The following is a 27908-nucleotide window of genomic DNA, read 5'->3' as shown; positions in this document are numbered from 1 at the left end:
CGGACCTGGTCTTTCAAGGGTAGCCGTACCCCATTCAACACCAGGTCAACATCCCCCAGCCTCCTCTTGCCTGAGAGCTTTTGCACTCTCCACTTTCACCCTCAACAAGAGGCTCTTTAGATCCTCTTCGCTTTCTGCCATTAGGGTGGTATCGTCTGCGTATCTGAGGTTGTTGATAATTCTCCCGGCAGTCTTAATTCCGACCTGTGATTCATCCAACCCGGCATTTCTCATGATGTACTCTGCATATAAGCTAAATAAGCAGGGCGACAATATACAGCCTTGTACTCCTTTCCCAATTTTGAACCAATCGGTTGTTCCATATCCGGTTCTTACTGTTACTTCTTGTCCCTCTTACAGGTTTCTCAGGAGACAGGTAAGGTGGTCTGGTATTCCCATCTCTTTCAGAATTTGCCACAGTTTGTTGTGATCCACACAATCAAAGGCTTTAGCATAGTCAATGAAGCAGAAATAGATATTTTTCTGGAATTCTCTTGCTTTCACCATGATCCAGCGAATGTTGGCGATTTGATCTGTAGTTCCTCTGCCTCTTCGAAACCCTACTTGTACTTCCAGTAGTTCTCAGTTCACATGCTGCTGAAGCCTAGCTTGTAGGATTTTGAGCATCACCTTGCTGGCATGTGAAATGAGTGCAATTGTGTGGTAGTTTGAACACTCTTTGGCGTTGCCCTTCTTTGGAATTGGAATGTAAACTGACCTTTTCCAGTCTTGTGGCCACTGTTGGGTGCAGATATTAGTACTCAGGAAAATGCATAGCAAGACAGGTGGTCCCTTAGATAGTGTGGTCCTAAGCCATTTAGCATTTTAAAGGTTTAACCAACACCTTGAATTGCACCCAGAAAGCAACTGGGAACCAGTGCAGGTCCTTCAGGATAAGCGTGGTATGATTCTAATACCTTGCACTGGTTAGCAGCCTAGCTACCACATTTTGCACCAACTGAAGCTCCTGGACACTCTTCAGGGGTAGGCCCATGTAGAGTGCATTGCAGTACTTTAAACGTGATGTAACCAAGGCATGGATAACTGTTGCCAAGTCCAGCCGTCTCAGGTAGGGACAGCTGGTGCACCAAACATATTTGTGCAAACACACTCCCTGCCACCAGAAGATCCAGGGACAGTGTAGGATCAAGAAACACTCCCAAGCTACTGATCTGACCTTCAGGGGGAGCACAATCCCTGTCAGATCAGGTTGAAGCAAGATCCTGAGTCAGGCTTTCTACTGACTAGCAACATGTCCATCTTGTCTGGGTTTAACCTCAGCTTGGTCACCCTCATCCAATCCTTTAACAAACCCAGACAATATTTTCAGGGGGCTGGAAACAAAGTCCTGTGAGGAGAAAGAACTGGGCATGATTAACCTTCAGAAGAGGGGAGATATGATAGCACTCTTCAAGTACTTGAAAGGTTGTCACAGAGAGGAAGGCCAGGATCTCTTTTTGATCATCCCAGAGTGCAGGACACAGAATAATGGGCTCAAGTTATAGGAGGCCAGATTCCGGCTGAATATCTGGAGAAACTTCCTGACTGTGAGAGCAATGGAACCAATTCCCTAGGGAGGTAGTGGGCTCTTCCACACTGGAGGCATTCAAAATGATGCTGGACAGCCATCTGTCAGGGATGCTTTGACTTGGATTCCTTCACTGAGCAGGGTTGGACTCGATGGTCTTATAGGCCCCTTGCAACCGTACTATTCTATGATGCTATGATTTGAGGGTTTAAACTGCTTCCTTGATGTTAGGTGGCCAAGAGCAGTAAAGATGGGTATTGGTGGCACTTATTCCAAAGCTCCGAACTGAGTTGAAGAGTAATCCACACCACCTTCTGGACTCAGCTTGACAGGAAGGACAGGAGGGTGGAAGCTGTAGCTCAGTGGTATAGCACATACTTTGCATGCAGGTCCTAGGTTCAATCTCCAGCTTCTCCGGGTAGGGCTAGCAAGGAATCCTGCCTGAAACCCTGGAGAGCCACTGCTGGTCAGTGTCGACAATACTGGGCTGATGTACCAATGGTCCAGCTCAGTATAAGGCAGCTTCCTATGTACTGCAAAACAACACCCCAAAGGCCCAGACCTGCCAGGTGGTCCAGAATGATACCATGGATGTTGGTATTGAAAGCCGCCAAGAGCTCCAGGAGAACGAATAGGGTTGCGCTCCCCTCATCCAGTTCCTGGTGTAGGTCATCCACCAAGACAACCAAAGCAGTCTCAGTCCCATATCCTAGCTGAAAGCCCAATTGAAATGGGTCTAGGTAATCAGTTTGAACTGGATTCTCACTCTTTTTGCTTCTTTTGATAGTTCTGCAGCCACCATGTAGGAGATGCATGCCTCTCCCAGCATGGAGAAAGGGACTTGGCTGGTGCTAGGAGGAGCAGCTGGCTTCACGTGGCACCTGGCACCCCCCCCCGGGGGGGGGCTGCATGCTGCAAATTGCCCCGCACCCTGAAGGAACCCCAGGAGGCTATGTAGGCTGGATTGGGGAGCCTGTGGGCTGGGGTTTTGCATCCCTGGGCTAATGATACAAGACTATGCAAGCTAAGTGCCGGAGGTGTTTTGTTGTTGTTGTTCCGTTGCTTTTCCTCACTTCAAGAAAAGCTTAGGATATCAGTTTTCCAATATAGCAACAATTTCCTTGTACTTCAAATGTTGAATGTTGTCCAGGGCAGCTGCTGATTTCTATCTGACAGCTTGCTTGTCTGACTTTTGTCCTGTAGGTGGCAGACCAACAGGCAGCCATGTTTGGACAGTGCTGTTTTGATATTGGTGATCTTAAGGTCACCATGGGGACTGGTTCATTTTGGGATATTAACACCGGAAGCAAAGTCCATGCATCTAGAAAAGGTAAGCCTGTGTTTGTGTGTTCTAAAACTGTGGCTGACAGGAACCATCGTGGACACAAGGTGGCTTACAAAAAGGATGTTAAAAAAAACCAATTGACAAATAATGTAATAAAAACAAATCAGATAAAATTGTACGTTAATAAGTCAAGCAAACCATCTTCAATGTCTCCAGAATACTTATTCTAGAGTTAACAGGGGTTACCTTTAGCTGTGTTAGTCAGCAGATGGAGCGGTCAGATCAGCAACTGGAGTTTGGGGAAGGGAAAGAACCTATGAACAACTGAGGCCCCCCAAAAACTCATTTGGAAACAACCAAATGTATGTGCATATAACTTCCATTGTGAATTGGAGTCCTGTCACCCAGCCACTCACCTCCCAAATCACTTCTCCCATTTCTAGCTGCTTGTCACTGGTGTCTACGTGCTCAGTTTCCTGTGGAGGAATTTTGTCTTAAATTCCTCCACAGGAATTTATCTCCTTCAACCTGGATGCCTCCAGGTGTTTTGGCGCGTTGCTTCAGTCATCCCTGGCCATTGGCCATGTTGGCTGAGGGTGATGGGCATTGTAGTCCAAAACATCTGGAGGGCACCAGGCTGCGGAAGGGCCTACACATTTACCTGGGAGTAAATTCCATTGAACTCAAGGGGCTTACTTCTGAGTAAACATGTATAAGTTTGCTCTGAAAAATTCCTAAAAACCACAATTAAAAGCTATCAGGTTTTGGACCTACTTACTAGGGTATACTCATAATTTGCCGTATTTCATTTTTTCCATCTGATTTTGTGAGTTACTTCCATTTTTTTTTAACAAAGCAGGACATAAATACCTAACATAAACATTAATAAATCTCAATCTCTCTCTCTCTCTCTCTCTCCCTCCCTCCCTCCCCGTATGTATATATTAGTAAGGAGCACCAATTTTTGTTCATTCTGTATCGACCCCTAAATATTATCTGATCAAGTTCAGAATGGTCTCAAATTAAAGCTGCTGATGCCTAGATTTGTTAAAGTGTATAATAATTTGCATCGCAGAGCCAAACGGGTATGCAATACACGATCACATACATTCACTATTGATGTCTAGAATGGCAGAAAAATAATTCCATTTTTAAAAATTAGTTAAAACCTTGATAATTAAATGTTAACGTTTTTAATTTAGGCACGGTCTCACTTCTCATTGTGTTGCAATGCAATTACCTTGCGATGCTAATGTACGCATGCTCCCCACCATTGCTATTGCAGGTTGTGCTCTGTACGAACAGGAATATTCCCAAGAAAGTCTGGGGGGATGTACTCCACTGAGTACATAGCGTGGTGCCTCCCAGTTTTAATTCCAACACTGTACTGACTGTACGGGTGGGGTGGGAGACCTATTTCCTGTTGAGGTCCACATTACCTCAGTCAAAACCTGTCTGAGGGTTTTCCCTCACCTCATCCCAGCAGTGGGTGGGGCCAGAGCAAAAATGGTGGGGCCAGAGCAAAAATGGCTGGAGCTACAGAAGCGACTCTTAATTTTGTCCAGCGCGCAACATGGAGAAAAAAGAAATTTGCATCCAGGCATTGTCCCTCCCCAACAAGTGTGAACCCCTCTTTGTAGTTGGAAGGAATCAATAATTGTAGTTGGAGCAAATGATATCTGTAACCTGGAGTGGGGCCAATGAAGGGGTGTGGCATCGGAAGAGCCTGGAGCTCTGGATTGGGAGGCGCGGAGGTTCGCATTTGGCCCACAGACCAGAGGTTCCACATCCCTAACTCTACTGCATGCTGTAGGATGTATGCCCTGAATTCTATTTCAGAGAAGCTGTTGGGAGCCACATTCCAGTGGTGGGCGGAGCCATAGGCAAAAGGGAGGATCAAAAATACCAACCTGTTGTAGATTAAAGCTCTTAACTGCCAGTCACTAAGCCTTAGGAGAAGCATTTTGACCTTTTAGAATGGACAGGAAACTGGAAAAAGCCTGGAAACCATAATGGTGATCAGGGGAAAGGGTATGTGGCTATCTGCGGAACCCTGAAGGGCTGCATTGGGACCCCAAGCGGGCTGCTTTGGGCTCTCCCTGTCTAGGGAGAATGTATGGTGTATTTCCTTCAGATACAGAAAGGTATTTTCTTAAGATTACTATTACAACATGTTGTTGGTGCTACCAGTTATAAAGATGTTAGAACATATAATGGGGTAGTATATGATACTTTTAAAGATGCAGATCAAGCACATAATTTACTAACTGAAGATGGGGAATGGCAAAGACATTTAGAGCTAAATAAATAATGTAAAATCAACATTTAGTGCTTGAATTAGCACTTGGAATTCTTTACGTGCACTTCTGTTATGAAATTTTTCACCACATGATAGATAGATATATATTAAAATGTGAAGTAATTTCTTTAGCAATCAATATCTCGAGTTCCACTCGGCCAGTTTATATTTGTTTGTTTTTTAAATTAAAGCATTTACCATACAGATTCAGCAAAAAATCAATTTTTTAGCTAATTTCATCAAAATAATTGGAGAAACATGTTTTTCTATTATGTATAACTCCAAAACTGTGGGTTATCACGATTTCTGTTGTTTTTTATTTCATAGAATCATAGAATAGTAGGGTTGGAAGGGGCCTACAAGACCATTGAGTCCAACCCCCTACTTAATGCAGGAATCCAAGTCAGGATTTCAAAACTGAACAACTTTCTCACTTACTATACCAGTCTATCTCTAATAGCTTTAATACAAAGTTAATATGAAGTTGTGAAATCTTGAGATTGGGTAAAGCAGCTGATCAACGAAGTTACTAAATCATAAGTTACACACACGATTGAGAAATTTTTTGCAACTGGTACAGCTACTAGTATTTACTTCTCAACACTTCTCAATCCTTGTGCTAGTAAAATGACATGGATTTATTAAAACATAGTTTCAATTATTTTTGGAGGCAGAAAAAGGACACAGCTAGTGTACCAGCTAATGCTGGTTAAATGCACTTTCACTTGTTCCTGAAAAGGGTCAGGAATGCTCCCACTAGGTACCTTTTTCTTTTGGGAAAGTGTGACTGTGGAGGATTCAAAATAAAGTAGAGGACCCCCCAAATTGTAGAAAACTTATTAGCAGCCATCATCTCAGTAATTTCAATAGGCTCGTGAGAATACCTGCCCAATAAAAGAGCCTAAAAAGAAATCCTATTATGGCTCACTTTCAGCCAAGCAGGCTTGGGAGGGCAAGTGTGAATAAACCCCAGGTGTACAATTATAATAATTTAAAAAGTAATCAAAGTTAAAAAGAACATTGTTAAACCTGGTTACTTGATAGTGCAGTGATATGGCATTTATTTATTTACACCTCCTGTTTACCACTCCACATCTAAACAGATTCTGGAGCAGTGAACAATAAAAAATAAAAAGAATAAAACACCATATTAAAAAAACAAAAAATACCAATAAAAATACATTTACATGGTACCTAAAGAGTAGAGAAGTTCAGAAGGAAATAGAAGCTTCGTACACACCTAATCTATGATGTTGTATTTAATTTGATAAAGAAAAAATAGCCCATTTATTCACCCCATCAAAAAGACGACTAATGCCTCTTAGAGCAGAAGAATCATAAAGCACAGGTCAATGGTTCAAGTTACCATATGCACACTCACCCACCCACACCTCTGTGTAAGCCAAAGGGAAAGTCTTTCCTGGTACATGAAAAAGCTCTTTCATCAAGCACTATGTTGCTAACCCACAAAAAGATTTGAAATGGGGAAACTCCTTTAATTGGTACAGAAAGGGTTTTAACCAATTAAGGTGAAGATTGACAAACTATCCCAATGTGGGGAGAAGATTAAACTCCCAAACTTAGAATGGCATGCAGATGTTGCTCTCCTCTATGCTAATACACAAACTCACCTGTGAATACGACCAGTAGCCTCTGTATTTGATTTAGAGAGCCTTCCCCAACCTGGTCCTCTCCAGATGTTTTGGACTACAACTCCTGTCAGCCCCAGCCAGCATGGCCAATGGTCAGGAATGGTTCGATTTGAAGTCCAAAATATCTGGAGGGCACCAGGTTGGGAAAGCCTGGTGAATACATTTGCATTGTTAAACCTGGTTACTTGATAGTGTGGTGATGTAGCATTTATTTATTTATTTACACCTTCTATTTACCACTCTACATCTAAACAGATTCCAGAGCAGTGAACAATAAAAAATAAAAAAGAATAAATAACCATATTAAAAAAATAAATACAAACTACCAATAAAAACTGGGCCTGGTCAATTAAGGAAGGCTTCTTGTGATACAGATGTTTTCAGCAGGTGCTGAAAGTAGCACAATATTGATGCCTGCCTGACCTCCAGAGGCAGGAGTTCCACCGAAAGGGAGCCACCACACTGAAGGCTCCTCTCCTGGTGGACCTGTCAGGCCGTAAGTCCATGTAGAAGCACCAGGAGCATGACCTCCAATGACCTCAGTGACTGGGCCGGTTGATAAGGGAGAAGGCACTCTCCCGGATATCCTGGTCCAAAGTTGTTTAGGGCATATACGCTAGTAGCAAAATGTTAAATTTAGTCCGGTAGCAAATTTGTCAGCCAGTGCAGTTTGCTCAGTGCAGTTTGCTCAAAGGAGTTGCACGCTGAAAAGGGTCAATAGCCAAGCTGCTGCATTCTGCACTGGCTCCAGCTTCCAGACCAGCCTTAAGGGCAGCCACACGTAGAGCGCATTGCAGTAGTCCAATCATGAAGTTACTAGCACCTGAGTGGCCAAGCTATCTCTGTCTGGGAGAGGTCATAGCTGGCGAACCAGTTGAAGCTGGTAAAAGCCACTCTGAGCCATCATGGCCACTTGGGCCTCCAGCGACAATGATGTATCTAGGTGTACCCCAGACTATGAACCTGAGTTTTCAGAGGGAGTACAACCCCATCCAGAACAGGCAGTGAGCCTATCTCATGGTCTTGGGGACTACTCACCCACAGGGCTTCTGTCCTGCCAGGATTCAGCTTCAGTTTATTGGCCCTCATCCAGCCCATCACTGAGTCTAGGCACTGATCCAGGACTTGCACATCCTCACCAGATTCAGAAGCCACAGGGAGACAGAGCTGCGTGTCATCAACATACTGATGGCACTTGACTCCAAATCCCCTAATGACCGCTCCCAGTGGCTTCGTATAGATGTTGACTGGGCACAAGATGGTACCCAGTGGAACCCCATAGCTCAATTGCCAAGGGGCCGAGGAATAGTCACCCAATGTTACTCTCTGAAATTAGCCCCGCAAGTAAGACTGGAACCACTGTAACACAGTGCCTCCGATATCCATCCTACAGTGTTGATCCAGGAGGATACCATGGTTGATGGTATCAAAATGAGAGATCAAGCAGAATTAACAGGGTTGCATTCCCCCATTTCTCTCTCGATAAAGGTCATCCATCAGGGCAGCCAAGGTGGATTTGGTCCCATACCCAGGTTGAAAATCAGAGCAGAATGGGTCTAGAAAGGCATGCCTTTCTTTTTCTTCCTTTTTAAAAATTGGCAAAACACTTCAGTGCAGAAGTTGGCAGCCTGTTCCACCAGGAAAGTCCCTGGACACATGTAAGCTCTGGGTCGTGCATGAAATAGCCTTTTGGATATTTATTGCATTTCTATACTGCCCAATAGCCATAGCTCTCTGGGTGGTTCACAAAAATGTTAATCCTGAAATTCAACATAAAATATAATATAACACCTTTAAAAGTTTATTTATTTATTTATTATTTATTTATTTATTTATTATTAAATTTATTAATCGCCCATCTGGCTGGTCACCCAGCCACTCTGGGCGATGTACAACATACCATAAAACAATTTAAAAGAATAAAATTCTACCATAAAATTTTTTTAAAATACCCTAACCCACCCCAAATGCCTGCCTGAACAACCACGTTTTTAATGCATGCCTCATTAAAGAGGGGGCATGACGGAGTTCCCTAGGGAGGGAGTTCCACAGAGTGGGGGCCACCACAGAAAAGGCCCTCTCCCTCGTCCCCACCAGTCTAGCTGTCCTGGCTGATGGGACAGAGAGAAGGCCATCCGAGGCTGATCTTGTTAAGCGGCCTGTCTGGTGTTGCTGGAGGCGCTCCATAAGATAGGCTGGGCCGGAACCATATAGGGTTTGAAAGGTCAAAACCAACACCTTGAATTTGGCCCGGAAAACAAGTGGTAACCAGTGCAACTCCTTCAGCACTGGAGTGATGTGATCTCGCCGGCGGCTGCCTTTAATCAGGTGAGCCGCCGTGTTCTGTACCAGCTGCAGCTTCCGAACCGTCTTCAAGGGTAACCCCACGTAGAGCGCATTACAGTAGTCTAAACGAGAGGAGACCAGGGCATGTACTACCGATGGGAGCAGATGGTTGGGAAGGAAGGGGCGCAGCCGCCGTATCAGATGGAGGTGATACAGCGCTGTCCAGCTCACAGCTGACACCTGAGCCTCCATGGACAGCTGGGAGTCCAAAATGACCCCCAGGCTGCGGACCTGGTCTTTCAAGGGTAGCCGTACCCCATTCAACACCAGGTCAACATCCCCCAGCCTCCTCTTGTCTCCCACCAAAAGTACCTCGGTGTTGTCAGGGTTCAGCTTCAGCTTATTCCTCCCCATCCAGCCACTCACCGTCTCCAGACATTTGGACAGGGATTCTACGGCCAACCTTGGTGAAGATTTGAATGAGAGGTAGAGCTGAGTGTCATCCGCGTATTGATGACACTGCACCCCAAACCTCCTGATGATAGCCCCCAGCGGCTTCACATATATGTTAAATAGCATCGGGGAGAGGATGGAACCCTGTGGCACCCCACAAGTAAGTGGCCACAGGTCTGAAGCCTCCTCTCCCAGTGCTACCCTCTGGTACCTGCTGGAGAGGAAGGACCGGAACCACTGCAATACAGTGTCTCCAATGCCCAACCCCTCCAGGTGGTCCAGGAGGATACCGTGGTCAACGGTATCAAAAGCTGCTGAGAGGTCGAGGAGAACAAGGAAGGAGCATTCACCCCTATCCAGAGCCCTCCTCATATCATCCACCAAGGCGACCAAGGCCGTTTCTGTCCCATGCCCAGGCCTGAAGCCCGATTGAAATGGGTCTAGATAATCAGTTTCTTCCAAGTGTGCCTTCAACTGCACCGCCACCACCCGCTCAATCACCTTGCCCAAAAATGGCAGATTTGAGACTGGGCGAAAGTTGTTCAGAACTTGGGGATCCAAGGAGGGCTTCTTTAAGAGCGGTCTTATCACTGCCTCCTTGAGGGCTGATGGCATCACTCCCTCCTCAAGGGAGGCGTTCACCACCACCTTGATCCCCTCACCCAGTCTCTCTCTGCAGCTCATAATGAGCCAAGATGGGCAAGGATCAAGTAAGCAGGTGGTCGGCCTTACAGATGAAAGCACCTTGTCCACTTCATCAGGAGGAAGAAGCTGGAACCGATCCCACAAAACCGGTTTGCCACAGGCCGCCTCTTGCTCACTAACTGTATCCACAGTGTGCAGAGTAACACACCTAATCTGATCAATTTTATCTGCAAAGTGCCTTGCCAAAGCCTCACAGGAGGCCTTAGAATGCTCCAGTGGTTCCGGAGCCACAGGACCGACCAGGCTCCGGACCACTTGGAACAGCCTCCTGGGACACCACTCTGCAGATGCGATGGAGGCAGCATAATATTCCTTTTTTGCTGCCTTCACCGCCACGTGATAGGCTGAAGATACAGCTCTAGCCCGTGTCTGATCGTCTTTGGAGCGAGACTTCCGCCACCGGCGCTCTAGTCGTCTCACCTCCTGTTTCAGAGCTCGTAACCGCGGATTGAACCATGGTGCAGTCCGAGCCCTGTTCAGGGGGAGAGGGCGTTTTGGAGCCACCCGATCTAATGCCCCAGTGATTGTGGCATTCCAGCCACCCACCAGGGTCTCGACCGAGTGGCCGTTGGCGTGCCCCAGAGAATCCCCAAGCGCGTTCAGGAATCCATTTGGATCCATAAGACGCCTGGGGCGGACCATTTTAATAGGTCCTCCACCCCTGCGGAGGGGTTGTGGAACCGAGAAGTCCAACGTCACCAGATAGTGATCTGACCATGACAAGGGGGTGGTGGATATACCCCCGACTTCCAGATCACTCCCCGCTTCTCCAGAAACAAACACAAGGTCTAGTGCATGACCGGCTACATGGGTGGGCCCAGTTAGAATATGGTGCAGCTCCCAGGAGGCCATGGTCTCTATGAAGTCCCGAGGTGCTCCTGTGAGGATGGCCTCCGAATGTACGTTGAAGTCCCCCAACACCAATAAGTTAGGGGACTGTACACGCACATCAGAGACCACCTCCAGCACCTCGGCCAGGGAGTCAGTCGTGCAGCGGGGTGGACGGTACACGAGCAGAATCCCCAGACTGCCCTTCGGGCCCAACCTCCAGTACATGCACTCAGCAACCTTGGTCTCCCGGAGAGGGGGTCTGGTGAAGACCAAGGACTCTCGGTAGATAACAGCCACTCCCCCTCCCCGATCCCCAGCCCTCGGCTGCTGTGCATACGAAAATCCGGCTGGACACATGGCTGCAAGGGTTGGAGCAGCAGCCTCGGCCAGCCAGGTCTCCGTAATACATGCCAGGTCTGCACCCTCATCCAGGATCATGTCATGGATGAGGGAGGTTTTCTGGGTAACAGACCTGGCATTGCAGAGCAGCAAACGAAGGCCAGAAGATGGGGTCATGCCTCCCCCAGCCATCCTTTGGCTCTGGACAGGCCCGGAGCAGGGGACAGATACTACACATCTCTCCCTTGTTCCCCTTACCTGGCCTGCCCCTAGCGCTCCGCCAGTGCCTGCCGCCCAGCCTCGGTATGTTCTGGCCCCCAACGCTCCCCCACTGCCTCCATCAGGTGGACACATGCCTCCTCGCTCCCGCCTATCAGGCAGGCTACCCACCCCAAAAAACACAACAAAATCCCCCCAACAAAATAAAACAAACAAACAAAACAATTAAAATCCCCTTAAAAATGCCAGGCAGGAGTCCACAGGGAAGGCCTGGTGGTGGTGGTGGCGGCGGCAGCGGCAGCAGCAGGCCCAGCAGCAGCAGCAAGCACGCCTCTTCCCCGGTGGTGGTGGCTTCTCCTGCAGGCTCTGGCTCTCCCAGGCCACCTCAGCCAGCCAGCTTATGTAGCCCCTCCAGGGAGGGGCAGGTGGAGCAGCACAGCTGGCTCGGTACCTGGGGGCCTGGTCCTGCAGGGACTGGCGGTCTGCCAGGCAGAAGTCCACAGGGAAGGCCTGGTGGTGGTGGTGGCAGCGGCGGCAGCAGCAGGCCCAGCGGCAGCGGCAGCAGCAGGCCCAGCAGCAGCAAGCACGCCTCTTCCCCAGTGGTGGTGGTGGTGGCTTCTCCTGCAGGCCCTGGCTCTCCCAGGCCACCTCAGCCAGCCAGCTTATGTAGCCCCTCCAGAGAGGGGCAGGTGGAGCAGCACAGCTGGCTCGGTACGTGGGGGCCTGGTCCTGCAGGGACTGGCAGTCTGCCAGGCAGAAGTCCACAGGGAAGGCCTGGTGGTGGTGGCAGTGGTGGCAGCGGCGGCAGCAGCAGGCCCAGCAGCAGCAGCAAGCACGCCTCTTCCCCGGTGGTGGTGGTGGCTTCTCCTGCAGGCCCTGGCTCTCTTTTTTCTCTTTTAAAAGTTTAAAACAAAATAAAACCAAAGTAAAAATCCAAGTAAAAACCCGCAGCAGGGTAAGGATCTATAAATACAATAATACATTTAAAAACAAAACTGAAGAACTAAAAAGTCTGGGAGAATAAAAAGGTCTTCACCTGGCACCAAAAAGAGCACAATGTAGGCACCATGCAAGCCTCTTTGGGGAGGTCATTCCACAACCAGGTTGCCACCACTGAAAATGCCCTCTCCTTAGTAGACATTGTGCATGCATGCACACATGCTTATTTTGAAGAGAGTTCAGACACCAACAAGGGCCTGTGGCTACATCATTTCAGTGTATACGTTTAATAAAACACTGATCATATTGGATTTAATATTGGGATGGCTTTGATATTTGTCTGTCACGCACACAGACAGACACCATATATTTTTAGAAGTACATGTGAATATTTTCTAACATTAGGAACTTTGGAAAGAATCTAAATGTTGACATGTCATCAAATAATATTTTTATAAAGCCAATGTGGTATAGCGGCTAGAATTTTAGACTATGAAAACCCACTTAGGTTCAAATCCCCACTTAGCCATGAAACTCACGGGGTGACCTTGGGCCACTTTGTCTCTGGTTGCTTCCAGTTGTGGCTTTTATTGTGCAACCACAGTGCTTCTTTAATGGAATTTTATAAAGGGTCCAGACAGTGTCTTCAATATGCAGCTCTCCCATATTTTCCCATCGCTTATTCCACTTTTTTTTTCTTGCCATAAAAAACCCATTAAGGAAGAAAAGATGGAATAGCTCCATAATGCCTTTTGATAGAGAGAGGGTTCTTCCAGACAGAGGGCTCTTATCACGGCCGCCGGTTCGCACGTCATGGCGGCAGTTAAGTAACCCAGGATTTGCTTGGCTGTGTGCTGTGCATGGGTTACTTCCGCTTTGCATAAGCAACCTGCAATTGGGCCATAGGCATGAGCAACCTACAGTCACAAAGCGGAAGTGTCTCATGTGCAGCACACAACCTGGCAAATCAGGGGTTAATTAATTATTACTGGATTAATTAATTAACCCATTAATTAATTGATTGATTAATGGGTTGATTAACCCATGCTTTTTGTTGTGCAAACTGGGTCACTGTCTGACTTATTTAACAGGGTTGGCATGAGGATAAAGTGGCGGTAGGTGGCATGATCAATGTATAGCACACTCAGCTCCTTAGAGAAGTGGTGGAATAAAAATCTAGGGCTTATCCAGTGGTGCCCTTTTGCAAATGGAAGGAAGCTTTCTGTTCAGGAAGGATCTCTGAGCTAGCAGAAGCTTCCACTTATAGGAGGAGAGGGGATTGTCAGCAATTCCCCCTTTCCCTGCCATGCCTGCTGTACTGTATTAGAGGGTCCCCTAGTCCTCCAAAGCAGATTTTCTGAGACTTTAGGGTAGGGATTGGCAGCCTGGTGCCCACAGGTGCCTGTCAGGACCCCCCCATGCAACTGCCAGACCCCTTTTGTTCTTCCCACTCACCCGCACTGCAGCTTCTACTTCCTGCTGTGCTCCGCAACTAAGAAGCAGGAGGTCAGCAGATCGGGAATCTTATCTCCTGCCATCTTCTGGCTTTCATGCTGCTGAGGTAAGGATGGAGGGAGACAGAGGCAGCAGTGCAGGTGAGTGGTGGGGGACAAAAGGGGTCTGGCAGGTGCACTGGGGGGTCCTGGCGGGCACCTCTGGTCGCCTGGTTGCCAGTCCCTGCCCTAAAGTTCCTCTGCCCTCACAACAGGAGTGAGAAGGGAGGTAGCGGGGGGCAGGGGCAGGAATAAGACAGGAGAGGCAACTGGGAAAAGGAGCAGGGTGTGGGAAGGAAACCACAAGCAGGAAGAAGCAGAGGAGGAGGAATGGAGGAGGGAAGAAAAGTGGGAATCCAGGAAAGGGGTGCAAGAAAATATGGCCACCCACCCACCTAAAATTGTCACATGCTCCCACGGGCCCAAAAGTTTGCTCTCTGCTGCTATAGGGAGCAGAGGGAATAGGTTAAAATTCCCTCCCCTTCTCTTAGTGGAGGCCTCCACTGGATCAGAAGCTGCGAATGGAAAGGCACCATTGGATACAATTGATAATAAATAAATAATTCATGTCTTGTTACTTTAAGGTTTGTATCCATTGGTTGGTTGGAAAATTGGAGAAGAGGTGACTTACTTAGCTGAAGGCAATGCTTCTGATACTGGGAATGCTATAAAATGGGCGCAGAGCTTAGGTAAGTAGTGTGAACTAAATCTCTGAGCCTGTAAATGTAGGCTGTAAAGAATGGTTATTGCTATGTTGCTGACTTCTCAGTGTAGGGATAAAGTGGTTTCATTTTTTTGTCCTTTTGATGGTTCTAGCACTGTAAATTTCAGCATTTCTTTTGCCATCTGCTTTCTTATGATGCAGAAGCCAGTTGAGACACCATATTATGTTAAAAATTTAAGGCAAATATCTGTACATTAAAACCTGCTGTTCTGTATTTTTTAAAATAGAAATGGTGAAAAACTGTGTATATTGTAACCTTAATATCGCTCGCAGTTGGATGGCTGAAAGTAGACTGCAGAATCTTTTCAGCTTTTTTCTGGTTGAGTTTTTTCTAATGTCCTTTAGATTTCTTCTGACTTCCAAGGATGTTTATTTTCTCATCATGCTGTAAAAATTCTACTGAGATTTTATTAAGGCATACATATATTTTAAAATATCACTATACTGCCTGTCATAGATGAAGATGTTTGTGTGTGTGTGTGCTCACGCTAATCCACATCATGGGTGTTTTCACAGATCTTTTTGCCAGTGCTGAAGAGACATCAAAAATGGCCCACAGCCTAGTAAATTCAGGAGGAGTTTGCTTTGTCCCATCTTTTAGTGGGTTGCAGGTAAAAGTATTACCCTTGATTTATTTACTGATGTGTCATATGACTCTTTTTCCTAGATGTGAGAGTTCATCATAAAACATATATTCCATTCAGCCTTCAGTGTCTTCCACATGAGTGTAGAATTAGAATGGTTATAAAATTACATTCTGATTAACAAGATGTAAGATAAATGCCTATATGCTGCTTACTGCTGTCTTAATTTTCTTCTTCTTACTATGCTGCCTCTTATTGTCATCTGTAAGTTATTTTTTTCCTTAATATTTCAGTCCATTCTTAAACATCTGCCGGCAGAATATATTCATGCATATCTTATTTTCATATCTTGTTTATTTTAGATTCCAGTGAATGACCCATATGCATGTACTTCTTTTATGGGAATTACACCTTCCACCACCAAAAAACATCTTGTTCGAGCTGTGTTGGAATCTATAGCTTTCAGGTACTAGATCAGACATGCCCAGATAAAATATGATGTTGTTTATAGTTAGGTCAGGCTACCTGCCAGTGCTGTTACCTTAGCTGAATTAAGGGCCAAAACAGACATTACTTTAAAACCATATCTAGCAGCTACAGGTTTTTACTCTAGAGTAGGTGCAGGGGCCCCAATCCAGATCTTAAAAGTCCTCTATTCCTCACACTAGAGTCCTGATTTGGTCCCTCCACACCTACAAAGCTGATAGATACATACCAATGTTGTAGCTGCTAGATATGGATTGAAAGCAACGTCTGTTTTGACCCTAAGATTCCCCAACACACTCTTGGTCAGTTATATGCATGAACCAGCCTTGTCCAATCTGGTACCCTCCAAATTTTTGGATTTTAACTCCCATCAGCCTGAGTCAATATGGCCAGTGGTCAGGAATACGGAATGTTGTAGTCCAAAATACATGGAATCACCAGGTTGGGGAAGGTTGGCATATACATACAGATACCATCAATCCATGCCACCAGTCTGCTTCCATCTTAACTCAGTTTCCAAGCTTTGACATAATAGGACTGTTCACACAACACGCTAACCTAGGGAGGTGGTGGGCTCTTCCACACTGGAGGCATTCAAGATGAAGCTGGACAGCCATCTGTCAGGGGTGTTTTGACTTAGATTCCTGCATTGAGGAGGGGGTTGGACTCAATGGTCTTATAGGCCCCTTCCAACCCTACTATTCTGTTATTCTAACCCACACTCAGTGCTTGAGTGTGGGCTGTTTGTTGAACTGTGGGATAGTGTGTTGTTTGAACACAGGACATTTTCCACAGGGCAGCTTGTTACTTTTCTTGAACAAGCCACCTTGAGAACCCATGGTTTGTTGTTGGATTGCTCAGGGTAGTTAACAGCCACACTACGTGTTAACAAGCCACCCTGCAGAAAATGTCCTGTGTTTGGACAACACACTAACTTTGTTCAACAAACAAACCACAGTTCAGCAAAAGCCCACACTCAACCACTGAGTGTGAGTTAGCATGTTGTGTGAACCCAGTCACTCTGTTCCTATGTAGTTCAGAGTTGACATCTTTGCAGAAAAAATTCACCAGGGGGCACTCCCAATTTCTACTAAATGATACGGATCTCCACTTCCATGCTTCTAGTTCAAAAAAGCCCACTCACTGGCAAATGAAGGCAAAAACAGCAACCACCTTAAAATACACATTCATGTCATGGCCAGTCATACATGTAAAACAAAAGTGAACCATTACACAGAAGGGCATACAATTTCAGAAATTACAGAAGCTAATTTCCTAATTCTCCATCTCCATGCCTGCCTTCCCTGTGCTTGCCTTTGCCTGCACTCCTCCACCCAATCCCTGCTACCTTCTCTGCCTGAAGGATATTTTACTGTATGCCTTTCAGCCTTCCACTTGCATCTCCTGTTTGAGTCTCCACTTGTATTTAGAATCTCCTAGACTAAGACAATGAGTTTGATCCAGAGTCCCTATGAGCAGAACTCAAGGGACATTCTTTCTGGAGAAGGAGGAGGAGGGAAGGTGATTTTCGCCAATTCCTCCTTCCCTCTGCAACCCATTGTACCTCCTGAAAATCTGTTCTGGAAGGTAGGGCCCCCCTGTGGGAGGAGGCAAAGGAGGAATTGTCAAAAACAGCCTCCCGCCTGCCTTCCTCCAGCAAGTTTCTCCACTGGATCACAGTCCTTTTTGCAAACAGAAAGAGAACAGAAGGGCAACTCTGCAAACAGAAGGGCAATTCTGGATCCAGCCTCATATCTTTGGCATCCCAACTACCTCTATTCTTTTTACGAGGTTCTATTGTTAATTCATCATTTATCCTCCTAAAATCTCCACATGCTCACTTACTCCTTGTGCAGTATCTCCTCTTCTGCCTTCAAATTAGCTAGTAGAACCTCTCTGAAAACAGGGTGCTTCCTAAGTTTTAAACTCAAGTTGAGCAGCTAGAATTTTCAATTCACTTCACTATGGACAACCATCTGTGGCTGGATAAATGGCTGACAAATAACAAAATATACCACAGTGATAATTGTTAATGCTTTGCCATTGTGGTGATTGCGTCAATATTTTGATTACTTAAAAGACTGGAGAATGGTTCCTTATCTGCCCATGCAAATGGGTGTTCCTACTTTATAACTTCGTAAAAAGTATATTAATTTTAGTTGTGACCTCTGTCTTCCATGGTAGTATGCAGAGTCCATGCACCAGTAATAATTGGGAAAAATCATTATCTGATGGTACACAGACCAGGATATCAGATTAGAACAATAGCACACAGAGTAGGGTGATTAATACTTTTGTGGGTAGGCGTTGGTATGTTTTACCTATTGAGGTCAGGAGCTCCTCATCTCTTTTCAAGTGATGCAAAACTTTATTTATTCAACTTGCTTTTGGTTGATTTTTGTAGCTTGCCTGCTGACTTGTAGTATCTTTTAATTATGTTTTATGCTCTGTGGCTTTGTTGAATGTATGTATGCTGCTTTAACCTTTGAGGACAACAGCCTAAAAATATTTTATATAAATAGAATATAGACAGGGAATATGGAGTACTTTGAATTGCTGAGCAGCTCTAGTTTATGTCATTAGCTGACATAAACCCATTCTGAAAATGTATCTAATTATCTAGCGAGTTGTGACTGAACTTGTTCACAGTATACTATGCTTCTAAAGTTAATGTTACTTTTGTATAAATGCTTTTATTCCTTTTTTCTTTTTTTGCAAGAAACAAACAGCTCTATGATACCATCACAAAAGATGTAGGCATTCCACTCACATCCATTCGGTATGTTCATGTTATGTCTAAAATGTCAACAGTTGTACATTTGTGTGTGTGTGTGGGGGGGGGGGGTTGTATGTATGTATGTATAGCAGTGTGAGAGCCAGTGTGGTGTAGTGGTTAGAATGTTGGACAGGGACTGAGAAGACCCCACTCAACTTTGGGCAACTTTGGGCCAGCCACTGACTCTCAGCCTAACCTACATCACAGGGTTGTTGTGAGAATAAAGTAAAAGAGGATGAGGAACGTGTATGCCATGTGGGCTCCTTAGAGGAAAGGCAAGATACCTATCTGTCTGTTATATTTATATCCTACCTTTCCTCCAGTTAACAGGTGGACCCCAAATAAATACACAATTCCATTTTCAGCCTTTAAAAAAAGTATTGGGAACTAAAGTTTTTCTGTCTGTCTATCTAGGATGTGCTTGATCTCATCTGATCTTGGAAGCTAAGCAGGGTCAGCCCTGGTTAGTACTTGGATGGGAGACAGCCTGGGAATCAGGCTTCCTGCATTGAGCAGGGGGTTGGACTCGATGGTCTTGTAGGCCCCTTCCAACCCTATGATTCTATGAGATCTATCTCTTTAGTCCCCAATACTTTTTTTAAAGGCCCAAGATGGAATTGTGTATTTATTTGGAGCCTACCTGTTGATTTTATCCTCCTGAATAGATAGTAAAACCACCTAGTTTCCTGTATATTGTTGACAAAGCTATTGTCAGCAGCCTAGTGACCTTCCATATACTGCCTTGGCAAACCACTGATTTCAGGCCTACCTTTTGGAAATTTAGAATGTTGTTAGCTTGACTGTCCTCTTCTGGACGTGATTTGGGTCACCGTCCTTAGTTTAATGTTCCTGTAATGTAATTTCAAGAATATTACACTTATGCCTAGAATAAAGCATTAGAATAAAACAAGAGATAATTTCTATTAGAGTTTAAGCCGATGAAATACTTGGGATGCTTCTGTATACTACAACACAGATTGCTTTCATGCAGCTACATTTTCAACTAACTGAAGTTTCCAGACAGTCTTTAAACATCTGCATGTTTGTTAGTAGATAACATTGAAAACAGCATCACTTGTGAATACACATTTAGTTTCCAGCTGTAAACCTGTCAGGCTGCAATTTTCTAACAGTATTATGTGGGCACTATTTTTTTTATTTTTTTTACTGCAAGTGTGCTATCTAGCAGCTGACAAGCAGGGAAAATCAAGTTGACAAATTTTCTAGCTAGGTTGTGAAACTCACTAGATAAGAAGAGCTGTGCTGGATTAGGCCTATCTAGTACAGCATTCTTTCCCACAGCGGCCAGCCAGATGCCCATGGAAAGCTCACACTAGGACATGAGTGCAACAACACCCTCTTACGAGTGTAACAGCACCCTTCCACTGGCGTTCACAGCAACCAGCATACAAAGGCATACTGCTTCTGATACTGGCAGTAATATAGAGCTATCATGACTAGTAGTCATTGATAGCCTGATCCTTCATGAATTTGACTAATCCCCTTTTAAAGCCATCCCAAGTTGGTGGCCATCATTACATCTTGTAGCGAATTCCATAGTTTAACAATGTGCTGTGAAAGAGAAAAACTTCTCCCTATCCACTTTGTCCACACCATGAGTAATTCTGTACACCTTCATAATGTCTCACCTTTATTCTAAGCTAGACAGTCCCAGACATTGTAAGCTTTCCTCACAGGGGAATTGGTCCAGCCCCTTCATCATTTTAGTTGCCCTTTTCTGGGCCTTCACAAGCTCTGTGATATCTTTTGGGGTGCAGTGACCAGAACTGTAGACAGTGTTCCAAGTGTGGTCGCATGATAGATTTCTATAAGGGCACTTTTCACAGTAGTCACACACTGGGTCAACATTTTAATTGAGTTGTCCACCACAGCACCAAGATTTCTGTCTTGGTCAGTCACTGCCAGCTCAGATCCATCAGCATATATGTGAACTTAGGATTTTTTGTTTGTTTGTCTAAAATAGGCATCACTATACACTTGCTTACATTGAAACGCATTTGTCATTTTAATGCCCACTTCCCCAGTTTGGAGAGATCCTTTTGGAGCTCTTTGCAATCTCTTTTTTCTTTTAATAACCCTAAATAATTTGGTCTTTTCAGCAAACTTGGCTACCTCACTGCTAGCCCTAACTCCAGATCATTTATAAACAAGTTGAAAAGTACCAATCCCAATATAAATTATTGGGGAACCCCATTGTTTACATACTCAATTCGAAGTACTCAGCATTTATTCCTACTCTGTGTTTTCTTTCCTTAACCAGTTACCAATCCATAAAGGGACCTCTCCTCTTATCCCATGACTGCTAAGTTTGCAGTCAAATCAATACAGTCAGCTTGTCTGACTAGATCCGGTGGTGAAAATGACTAGACTAGAGGTCAGGCATTCCAAGGTGAAATGTATGGGTGTTATAAGATGATCCATAATTAGAATTATTTAGAAATTAGCTTAGGTGCAATCCCCTTGCCCTGTTCTGTAGGCATTGTTTAATTATTATTTTAATTGCAATTGCACTGCTTCAAAAACAGTAAAGAACACTGTGAACATGCACGCACGCACACACCAGAGTGCTAAAATGATTTTGAGAAGCACCCACTTCAAAATGTTGGGGAAAGGGTGGTGGTGGCAACCAATGAGGGCTGGTGAAAGGGAGAACACTGGCCATAGAGCTATATAGTGGCCACCATGTGGGCAGAACATAGCAAGTTGTACATGCAAAAAAATGTGCTAGACCCCTAAACTGTTGCGATTCTGCTTGTAGCTTACAGTGGAACAGCGAAGATGGGTAGCCCTAGGAGCCCTCTGTATAGAAGCTGCCTGAGTGGCTAATCGCATGATAACCAATAACATTCCTTTAGCAGTAGCAGGAGGCTACTAAATCACTAGAGGTGATGTTACCTGCCAAAACATTAAATTCTGTGCATCTGTAAAGTGCATTTTGGTAAAGGAGAAGCAAGGGAGAGAAGCATCAGAGTATTAAATCCACAAGGTTCTAAGGGGAATGGGTGCAAGCTCTAAAAGGCCCCAAGCTGGATGTTCAACAATATGTTGTAGTTTCCCTCTCAGGCCTACCCTACTAATACATTTGGTCTACTGTTTATATGTTGTTAAGTTGGAACCGAACAGCGGAACAGAATACGTAGCCAGCACAATTGGGATATAGTAATTAACAGCTTAAATATTTATGTATTTGGCATGATTGGGGATGAATTAGCAACAGAAAATGGTTGCTAGAGGCTCCTTTGTCTCTTGCACATAAAACTTAGATCAGGAAGATTTTCTGGAATTTAATCCCTTAAATACTTTTCTCTGCTTGTTTCTCCCTCTCGCAGAGCTGATGGAGGTGTCAGTAAAAATAATTTTGTGATGCAAATGACTTCTGATTTAATTAATAAAACGATAAACAAGCCTCTAAGTACAGACATGTCTTGTCTTGGAGCAGCTTTTCTAGCAGGCCTTGCTGTAGGTACGTATATAGCTTGAAAATTAGGGAAGGGGCTATATTTGGGGGGGGGTTGTGTACATATTCCATATTATAATGCAAAGATTTGTAGGTGATGAGTATTAGTGGAGGTTTCTATAGGACATGCTGCCTAGTTTTCCACCTACATTACTTTGATCAAGTGAAATTAGAATACAGAATTATTTGTTTATGTTTAATACCTTCATAACTGTGCTGTAATTTGGATATTGACTAAACACTGCATGCTGCACTGCGCACGTTGATTACTAAAAGTCCTTTCCTAGGACGCACACCACTTTTAGAAGAGGGAGCTTATCAAAGTAATCACTTGCAAGCATAAGATTTAGTATGTAAGTGCACAGAGTATTTGATATACTATGATGCAAAGTAGTCTTTCCCAGTGCAGTGCCCTCTAGATGTTTTGGACATCAACTCCCATTAGCCTGTGTAGGCTCTAGCTCTAAGTTGAACAAGTTCCACTGAAATGTTATGGTGCTGACCTTTATTTGTAAGGCACTTTACATGAATTTGACCTTCTATTTGGGGCTATGCTCATGCTATTTGTGTACAGCTGCATTGCATGAAACCAAATTTTCCTTACGATAAAGACATACGGAGGTCCTGCCTGCATATAGCTTTCATGCGTTTAGTAGACTTAATACCCTTAATCACCTGTTGTGCAATTGTTGCATAGGGAAATTGTTGTTCTCCCCCCCAAAGTAGTCATGATGTCACAAGAGCCCAGAGGAAAGTAAGGAGCTGTTGCATATATTCTGTTGTCACCATCAGGCACATCACCATAATGGCCTAGAGGAGACAGAAGATGAAATACAGTTCTACTTTTTCCCTATTTCATTCCCAACTCCCAAGAATCTCAGTGTTGTCATTTGTGGCTATCTCTGTGCAGAATATGAGGTTTGGTAATCTACAGTGGTCTGCTTGCACAATACCTGCATAGACGTCTGAACCGCAAGGCTAGCCAGGTGTATCTTGGAGAGGCTCACTATGAGGCAGGAATCTTTCTGAGGTTTACTTTGTCAAGGGTAGGTTTGTCATTCATTTCCTGGCTTGATTTGGGCTTGAACTAACCTTGATCAGACCTTTTCCTCTGTAGATTTCCCATTGAAGGGAAATGCTATTTTATTGTAACTGGTTTTATTTAAATTTGTTTATGCATAATATGATTTTGTTAATACAATATTTTTATGCTGTAAGCTGCCCTGGGAAGACTATGATCTTGAAAGGTGGCTAAGAAATGGATCAAATAAAATAAAAAATACATGTACAAGGGCAGACTGGAGGCTTTATATGTAGGTGGGGCCTCCATACGTGTCTTTATCATAAGGAAAGTTTGGTTTCATGCAATGCAAGTAGCTGTACACAAGTAGCATGAGCATAGCCCCAAATAGAAGGTCAAGTTCATGTACAATGATGTTAGTGTTTTAGGGACCGCGTTGTTAATCGCCCCTCACAAGAAAAGCTGCAGGTGATGGCTGTATTAGTATTCACACATACCAAATCATCTCAGTTCAGTAGATATTACGTGCTTCTTATTGGTGGCTAGCGTGCTTCTTTTAGATTAGATTATTCTGTAATTTAGTTCTAGAATATTAAAAAAATGCCCATTTTATAGATGTTATGACTAATTCCTTTCTTAGCTCTACTATTCTTAAAACTAGATTTATGTATACCTCTGCACTTGTTCCTGATACAACGTTTATAGTCAACTTGATAGTGTTTTTTGTTTTGTTTATAGGATTTTGGAATAACAAAGAACAACTGAAAAAGCTGAGACAAACTGACACGGTTTTTAAGCCACAGAAGAAGCCAAAGGAATATGAACCTGCAATGAGTAACTGGATAAAAGCTGTTCAACGTTCTCTCTCTTGGTACAGTCAGACGCCCCACTGATGAGATTGGTGCAAAACTTTAGTATCTTTAATATCTATGAAACTTTGGTTTTACAGGATAATATAACCCACAGCTCCAACTGCTTTAGAGCGGACTGCAGTTAGTCTTCTGTAACGTTACTCAAAATATATCAATTGTCCCACTGAAACTTCACCATATGGTAGGCAAGAGATTGAATGAATGCCAGTGTTATGTATGGTCCCAAGGGATTATTTCCTGTAATGGCCAAATTAGATGTGATGATAGAGATGTGTGTATACAACATCTCTTTAAAAAAATCAAATGCTATTCATGGAGATGGGGGGAAATCTGCTATTTGAGTCAGTAGGAAAAACACAGAATTTGGGCGCGGGGGGATGAAAGAGACAGAAATGCATTCACACATCTAGTTTGGCCTGAAAACAGGAGACTCTATAGGTAGGAGGCAGAGTGGAGAGTAGCAAAACGTATTTCACTCTCTGTCTATTTTAAAGTTTCATCTACGCTGTCATGATATGCAAAAGACCTAAGAAGAAATGTAATCTAGTACGGAATGGGGCTTCTTACCAACTTGAGCATTGATTCACACAAGGAAACACTGAGAGTGCAAACCCAATATGGAGACTGATCTCCCTTTGCAACGATGATCTTCATTTCTGATCTGTTAGGCCTTGAAAAAATTGTGTCCTGTGTACCAGGGGGAAAAAGTTTTAATATCCAAATGATGTTGGAAATCAGTAAGCTGTTGCCATGTCTAAAATAAGGGTAGGGAACCTGTGACCTTCCAGATGTTGTTGGACTCTTAAGTCACAACAGCAAGCATGGCCAGCAGTCAGATGATGATGGGAGTTGTAGTACAATAACATCTGGAGGGCCACAGGTTTCCCAACCTGGTCTAGGAGGTGGGGAAATATTTAGGAAACACTATGGCTGTTGCTTGTGAAATATCACTACTAATGCAGAATCTATGGAATTCAGAATCCTAGCTTTTCATAGAATCTTAGAATAGTAGGGTTTGAAGGGGCCTATAAGACCATCGAGTCTAACCCCCTGCTCAATGCAGGGATCTAAGTCAAAGCATCCCTGACAGATGGATGTCCAGCTTCATCTTAATACCTCCGGTGTGGGAGAGCCCACTACCTCCCTAGGTAATGGGTTCCACTGTTGTATTGCTCTAACTGGAAGTTTTTCCTGATGTTCAGCCGGAATCTGGCTTCCTGTAACTTGAGCCCTTTATTCCATGTCCTGCATGTTTAAAGGGTTGGGGCTGGGGGAACTAATAGGTGTTTAGCTTTTACGTTTAAGCGGTTACTGCATATATTTCCAAATCCAGAGTTGGCTGAGATTGTTTTCTGTTTACCAGAAGGTCAACACAACCAGGGCCATTCCTTTGACCTGCTGTTCAGTTTTCCCTGACTGTGCACATCTGTTACTTTAAATACTTCAAACCTTACCCCAATCACTGTCTCCCCCACCTCACCCCCTAATCTAATCTCAATATAAAATATGCAAGATAGAGTATATGTGAAATAGTGCATATATGTCTAATGTTTTCTTTAGCAGCTCTCCTGCCAAAAGGTTTGGTGTTTTTATTTAAAAGGACTCGAGGTGTTGTGTTTTGGGGTTTTTTTTAAGAGTATAAAGCGCCACTCAAAGGGAAAACTCCCAGCCCATTTCCAAGCACTGTTTTAAGGGCAATAATAGTACAGGTGTGTTGGAATCCAAGCTTCTTTATGCAAGTAGCACTTTTTGTTGCCTGGAAATGGCATTTTTCTACCATTCCAATATTTTCTCACTGGTCAAATGTATTTTCCCTCCAACAAGAATATCATTTTGTAACTGAATCCTACATAGAATAGTTGTCAGGGTGTCATGGATATCTGTTGACTGGTGCCATGCCTCATGTCATGTCATGTGCTCTCTAGGAGAGGGGTAAGCAACATGGTGCCTGTGAGCACTAATGTGCCCTTGGACACCTTAGTTGGTGCCCACTAAGGTGTTCTACCCCTCCCACATGGTATTTATCTTTTAAAAAATAATGTTTCTTATTGGCACCTGGGATCATTTCAAAGCAAAGTGAGCGCCTCTGGCTGCTCCCATCTTCTTTTCCGACAAATGCCTCTGGGCCACACATGGAGTTCAGAGACATTCTTAGGAAATGAAGATGGCAAGTGGCTGCAGGCAGATGCTTTTATCTGCAGCACACCCATTTTGTAGTGGTGCTCAGGACAGATTCTTAAAGTACCAAATGTTCCTACGGGCCCAGAAAGGTCGCCTACTCCTGCTCTAGGAACATCGGAATCTGTCTTACACCAGGTTAAATCATTAGTCAGTCTAGCTCAGCATTGTCTGTGCTGACTGGCAATGGCTCAGGGGTTTCAAACAGGAGACTTTTTCCAGACTTACCTGGAGATGTCAGTGACTGAACTTGGGACCTTCAGCATGCAAAGAATGGGGGGTGGGGGGTGTTTATTTTTGGTAAATTAGGTGAGGAGAGGAATATAAAAAAGGGTTTTGTAGGGAAATGAAAACAACCTTTGGCAAAAGTCTCTTTAAGCCAAGAAAATGGGGTATATAGCCATACAGCCTCCTCCTCTCCAGCAAGGCCCTACCTTCCATCTGTAACCCATGCTGTGGGAACTAGATATATTGCTACAGAGCCACAGTGGGAATTCCACAAGGAAAAGATAAAGGAGAAGATGTGGTTAGGTTGTGCTTTGCATCATCATGTAGAGAAGCCTTCAGAAAACCTCCGGTGTGTGTACTTCAGGACCACAGACATTATATGCACGTGCGATTAAGCATGGAAATCAAATGAATGATGTTGCCCTAATAGGAGCATCTGGGGTTGTAGTCAGAATTTTTAGGGCAGAATTCTGTTTATCCTGCCATATGTCACCATAGCAATGGTCTTCAAGTGCCTGAATAAGGGAAAGGGTCCAAGCGGGGGATTTTCCATGATAATCTGTACTATATTACTTTCTCTGTGTCTAGAGCAGGTTATAATTAGAGCATCTAAGGAACTATATTTTATATTTGTAGTAGGTTTTATTTTTATATTTTATATTGTGGACCGTTGTACCTGGATTGACTTGAATTTGTGTATGTATGTTTGAGAGCAAGAAAGCAAGCCTGTGCAGAAGAACTAAACGTTTGAGCAGCATTTTTCATGTAGACCAGTTCTATGGCAGAACATTAACTTATAAACAGTTACTTAGCTGACTCTAGCTTGCAGAAACACCTAACAGATTCCTAATTCTCTAATAAAATCATTGCACTGTTCTGAATAAATGGAGATGGTTATTACTTATAACCACTCTTCTGTGTTTGAGACATTTGTAACACTATGTAATATATTTTAAATGTTATGAATGACCTGTGATCTGTATCAAACATTAAATTTGGGAGACATGTGTTTTGTAAACTGAAACTAGCGGTTACCAAGTGCTAAATCAAGTATGTTTTAATTTACGTTGTAATCCTTCGTTAAATGTGTACATTGGAATATCAATGTAAGCATAAATTCCAAGCTTGAAACTATTTGAAACTATACATACAATGTACTTATTTTCCATATAATTATTGCATTCAAGATTAATCATTTTGTGTATTGATACTTTGTTCTGGTCATGTCACAGCAAGTGTTCCCCTGTGTCATGAAAAAGGCAACTCCAAATGGGAATTGGTTTAGGTTGACAAGGAAACTTGCTGCTTAATTGCTTAGAGGTACTAAGACTCCCTAGGCATTTAATTGCATCAATAAGGGATAATGTTGCCTTTGAGATTACGTGTGGCTCTCCAGCTATCTTTTTTCATTCAAAATATTTCCCTCTTTCATTTATCTGCTCTGCTTAGAAACATATAAGACTTCTTTTGTCTGGTCTGTTGTAGATGCCCTTGACTTGCTGTTAGCCGAGAAAAAAAAATGTAATGGAGAC

General features: G+C 43.9%; 1 protein-coding gene across 2 annotated transcripts in view; it reads left to right on the top strand.

Annotated features, from left to right (window-relative positions):
• The window catches only part of GK5 (glycerol kinase 5), a 57324-nt gene extending 29764 nt beyond the window's left edge, over nt 1-27560 (top strand). The window contains exons 10-16 of one of the 2 annotated variants that reach the window (XM_084847188.1): nt 2732-2858; nt 14614-14718; nt 15270-15364; nt 15700-15803; nt 18543-18602; nt 21950-22083; nt 23837-27560. In XM_084847188.1, coding sequence (XP_084703314.1) covers nt 2732-2858; nt 14614-14718; nt 15270-15364; nt 15700-15803; nt 18543-18602; nt 21950-22083; nt 23837-23991 — 780 coding nt within the window. In that variant the 3' untranslated portion in view covers nt 23992-27560. The remainder of the gene's footprint in view (nt 1-2731; nt 2859-14613; nt 14719-15269; nt 15365-15699; nt 15804-18542; nt 18603-21949; nt 22084-23836) is intronic. The other variant, XM_084847189.1, reaches the window with a different exon arrangement.
• The last annotated feature ends 348 nt before the right edge of the window (nt 27561-27908 follow it).

The sequence above is a fragment of the Heloderma suspectum genome, chromosome 3, assembly GCF_057233095.1.
Source record: "Heloderma suspectum isolate Gila_16-S chromosome 3, 16-S_ref, whole genome shotgun sequence".
In the NCBI taxonomy this organism is placed as follows: domain Eukaryota; kingdom Metazoa; phylum Chordata; class Lepidosauria; order Squamata; family Helodermatidae; genus Heloderma; species Heloderma suspectum.
Note: the sequence above shows the minus strand (reverse complement) of the source record. Positions and strands in the feature narration are given on the sequence as shown.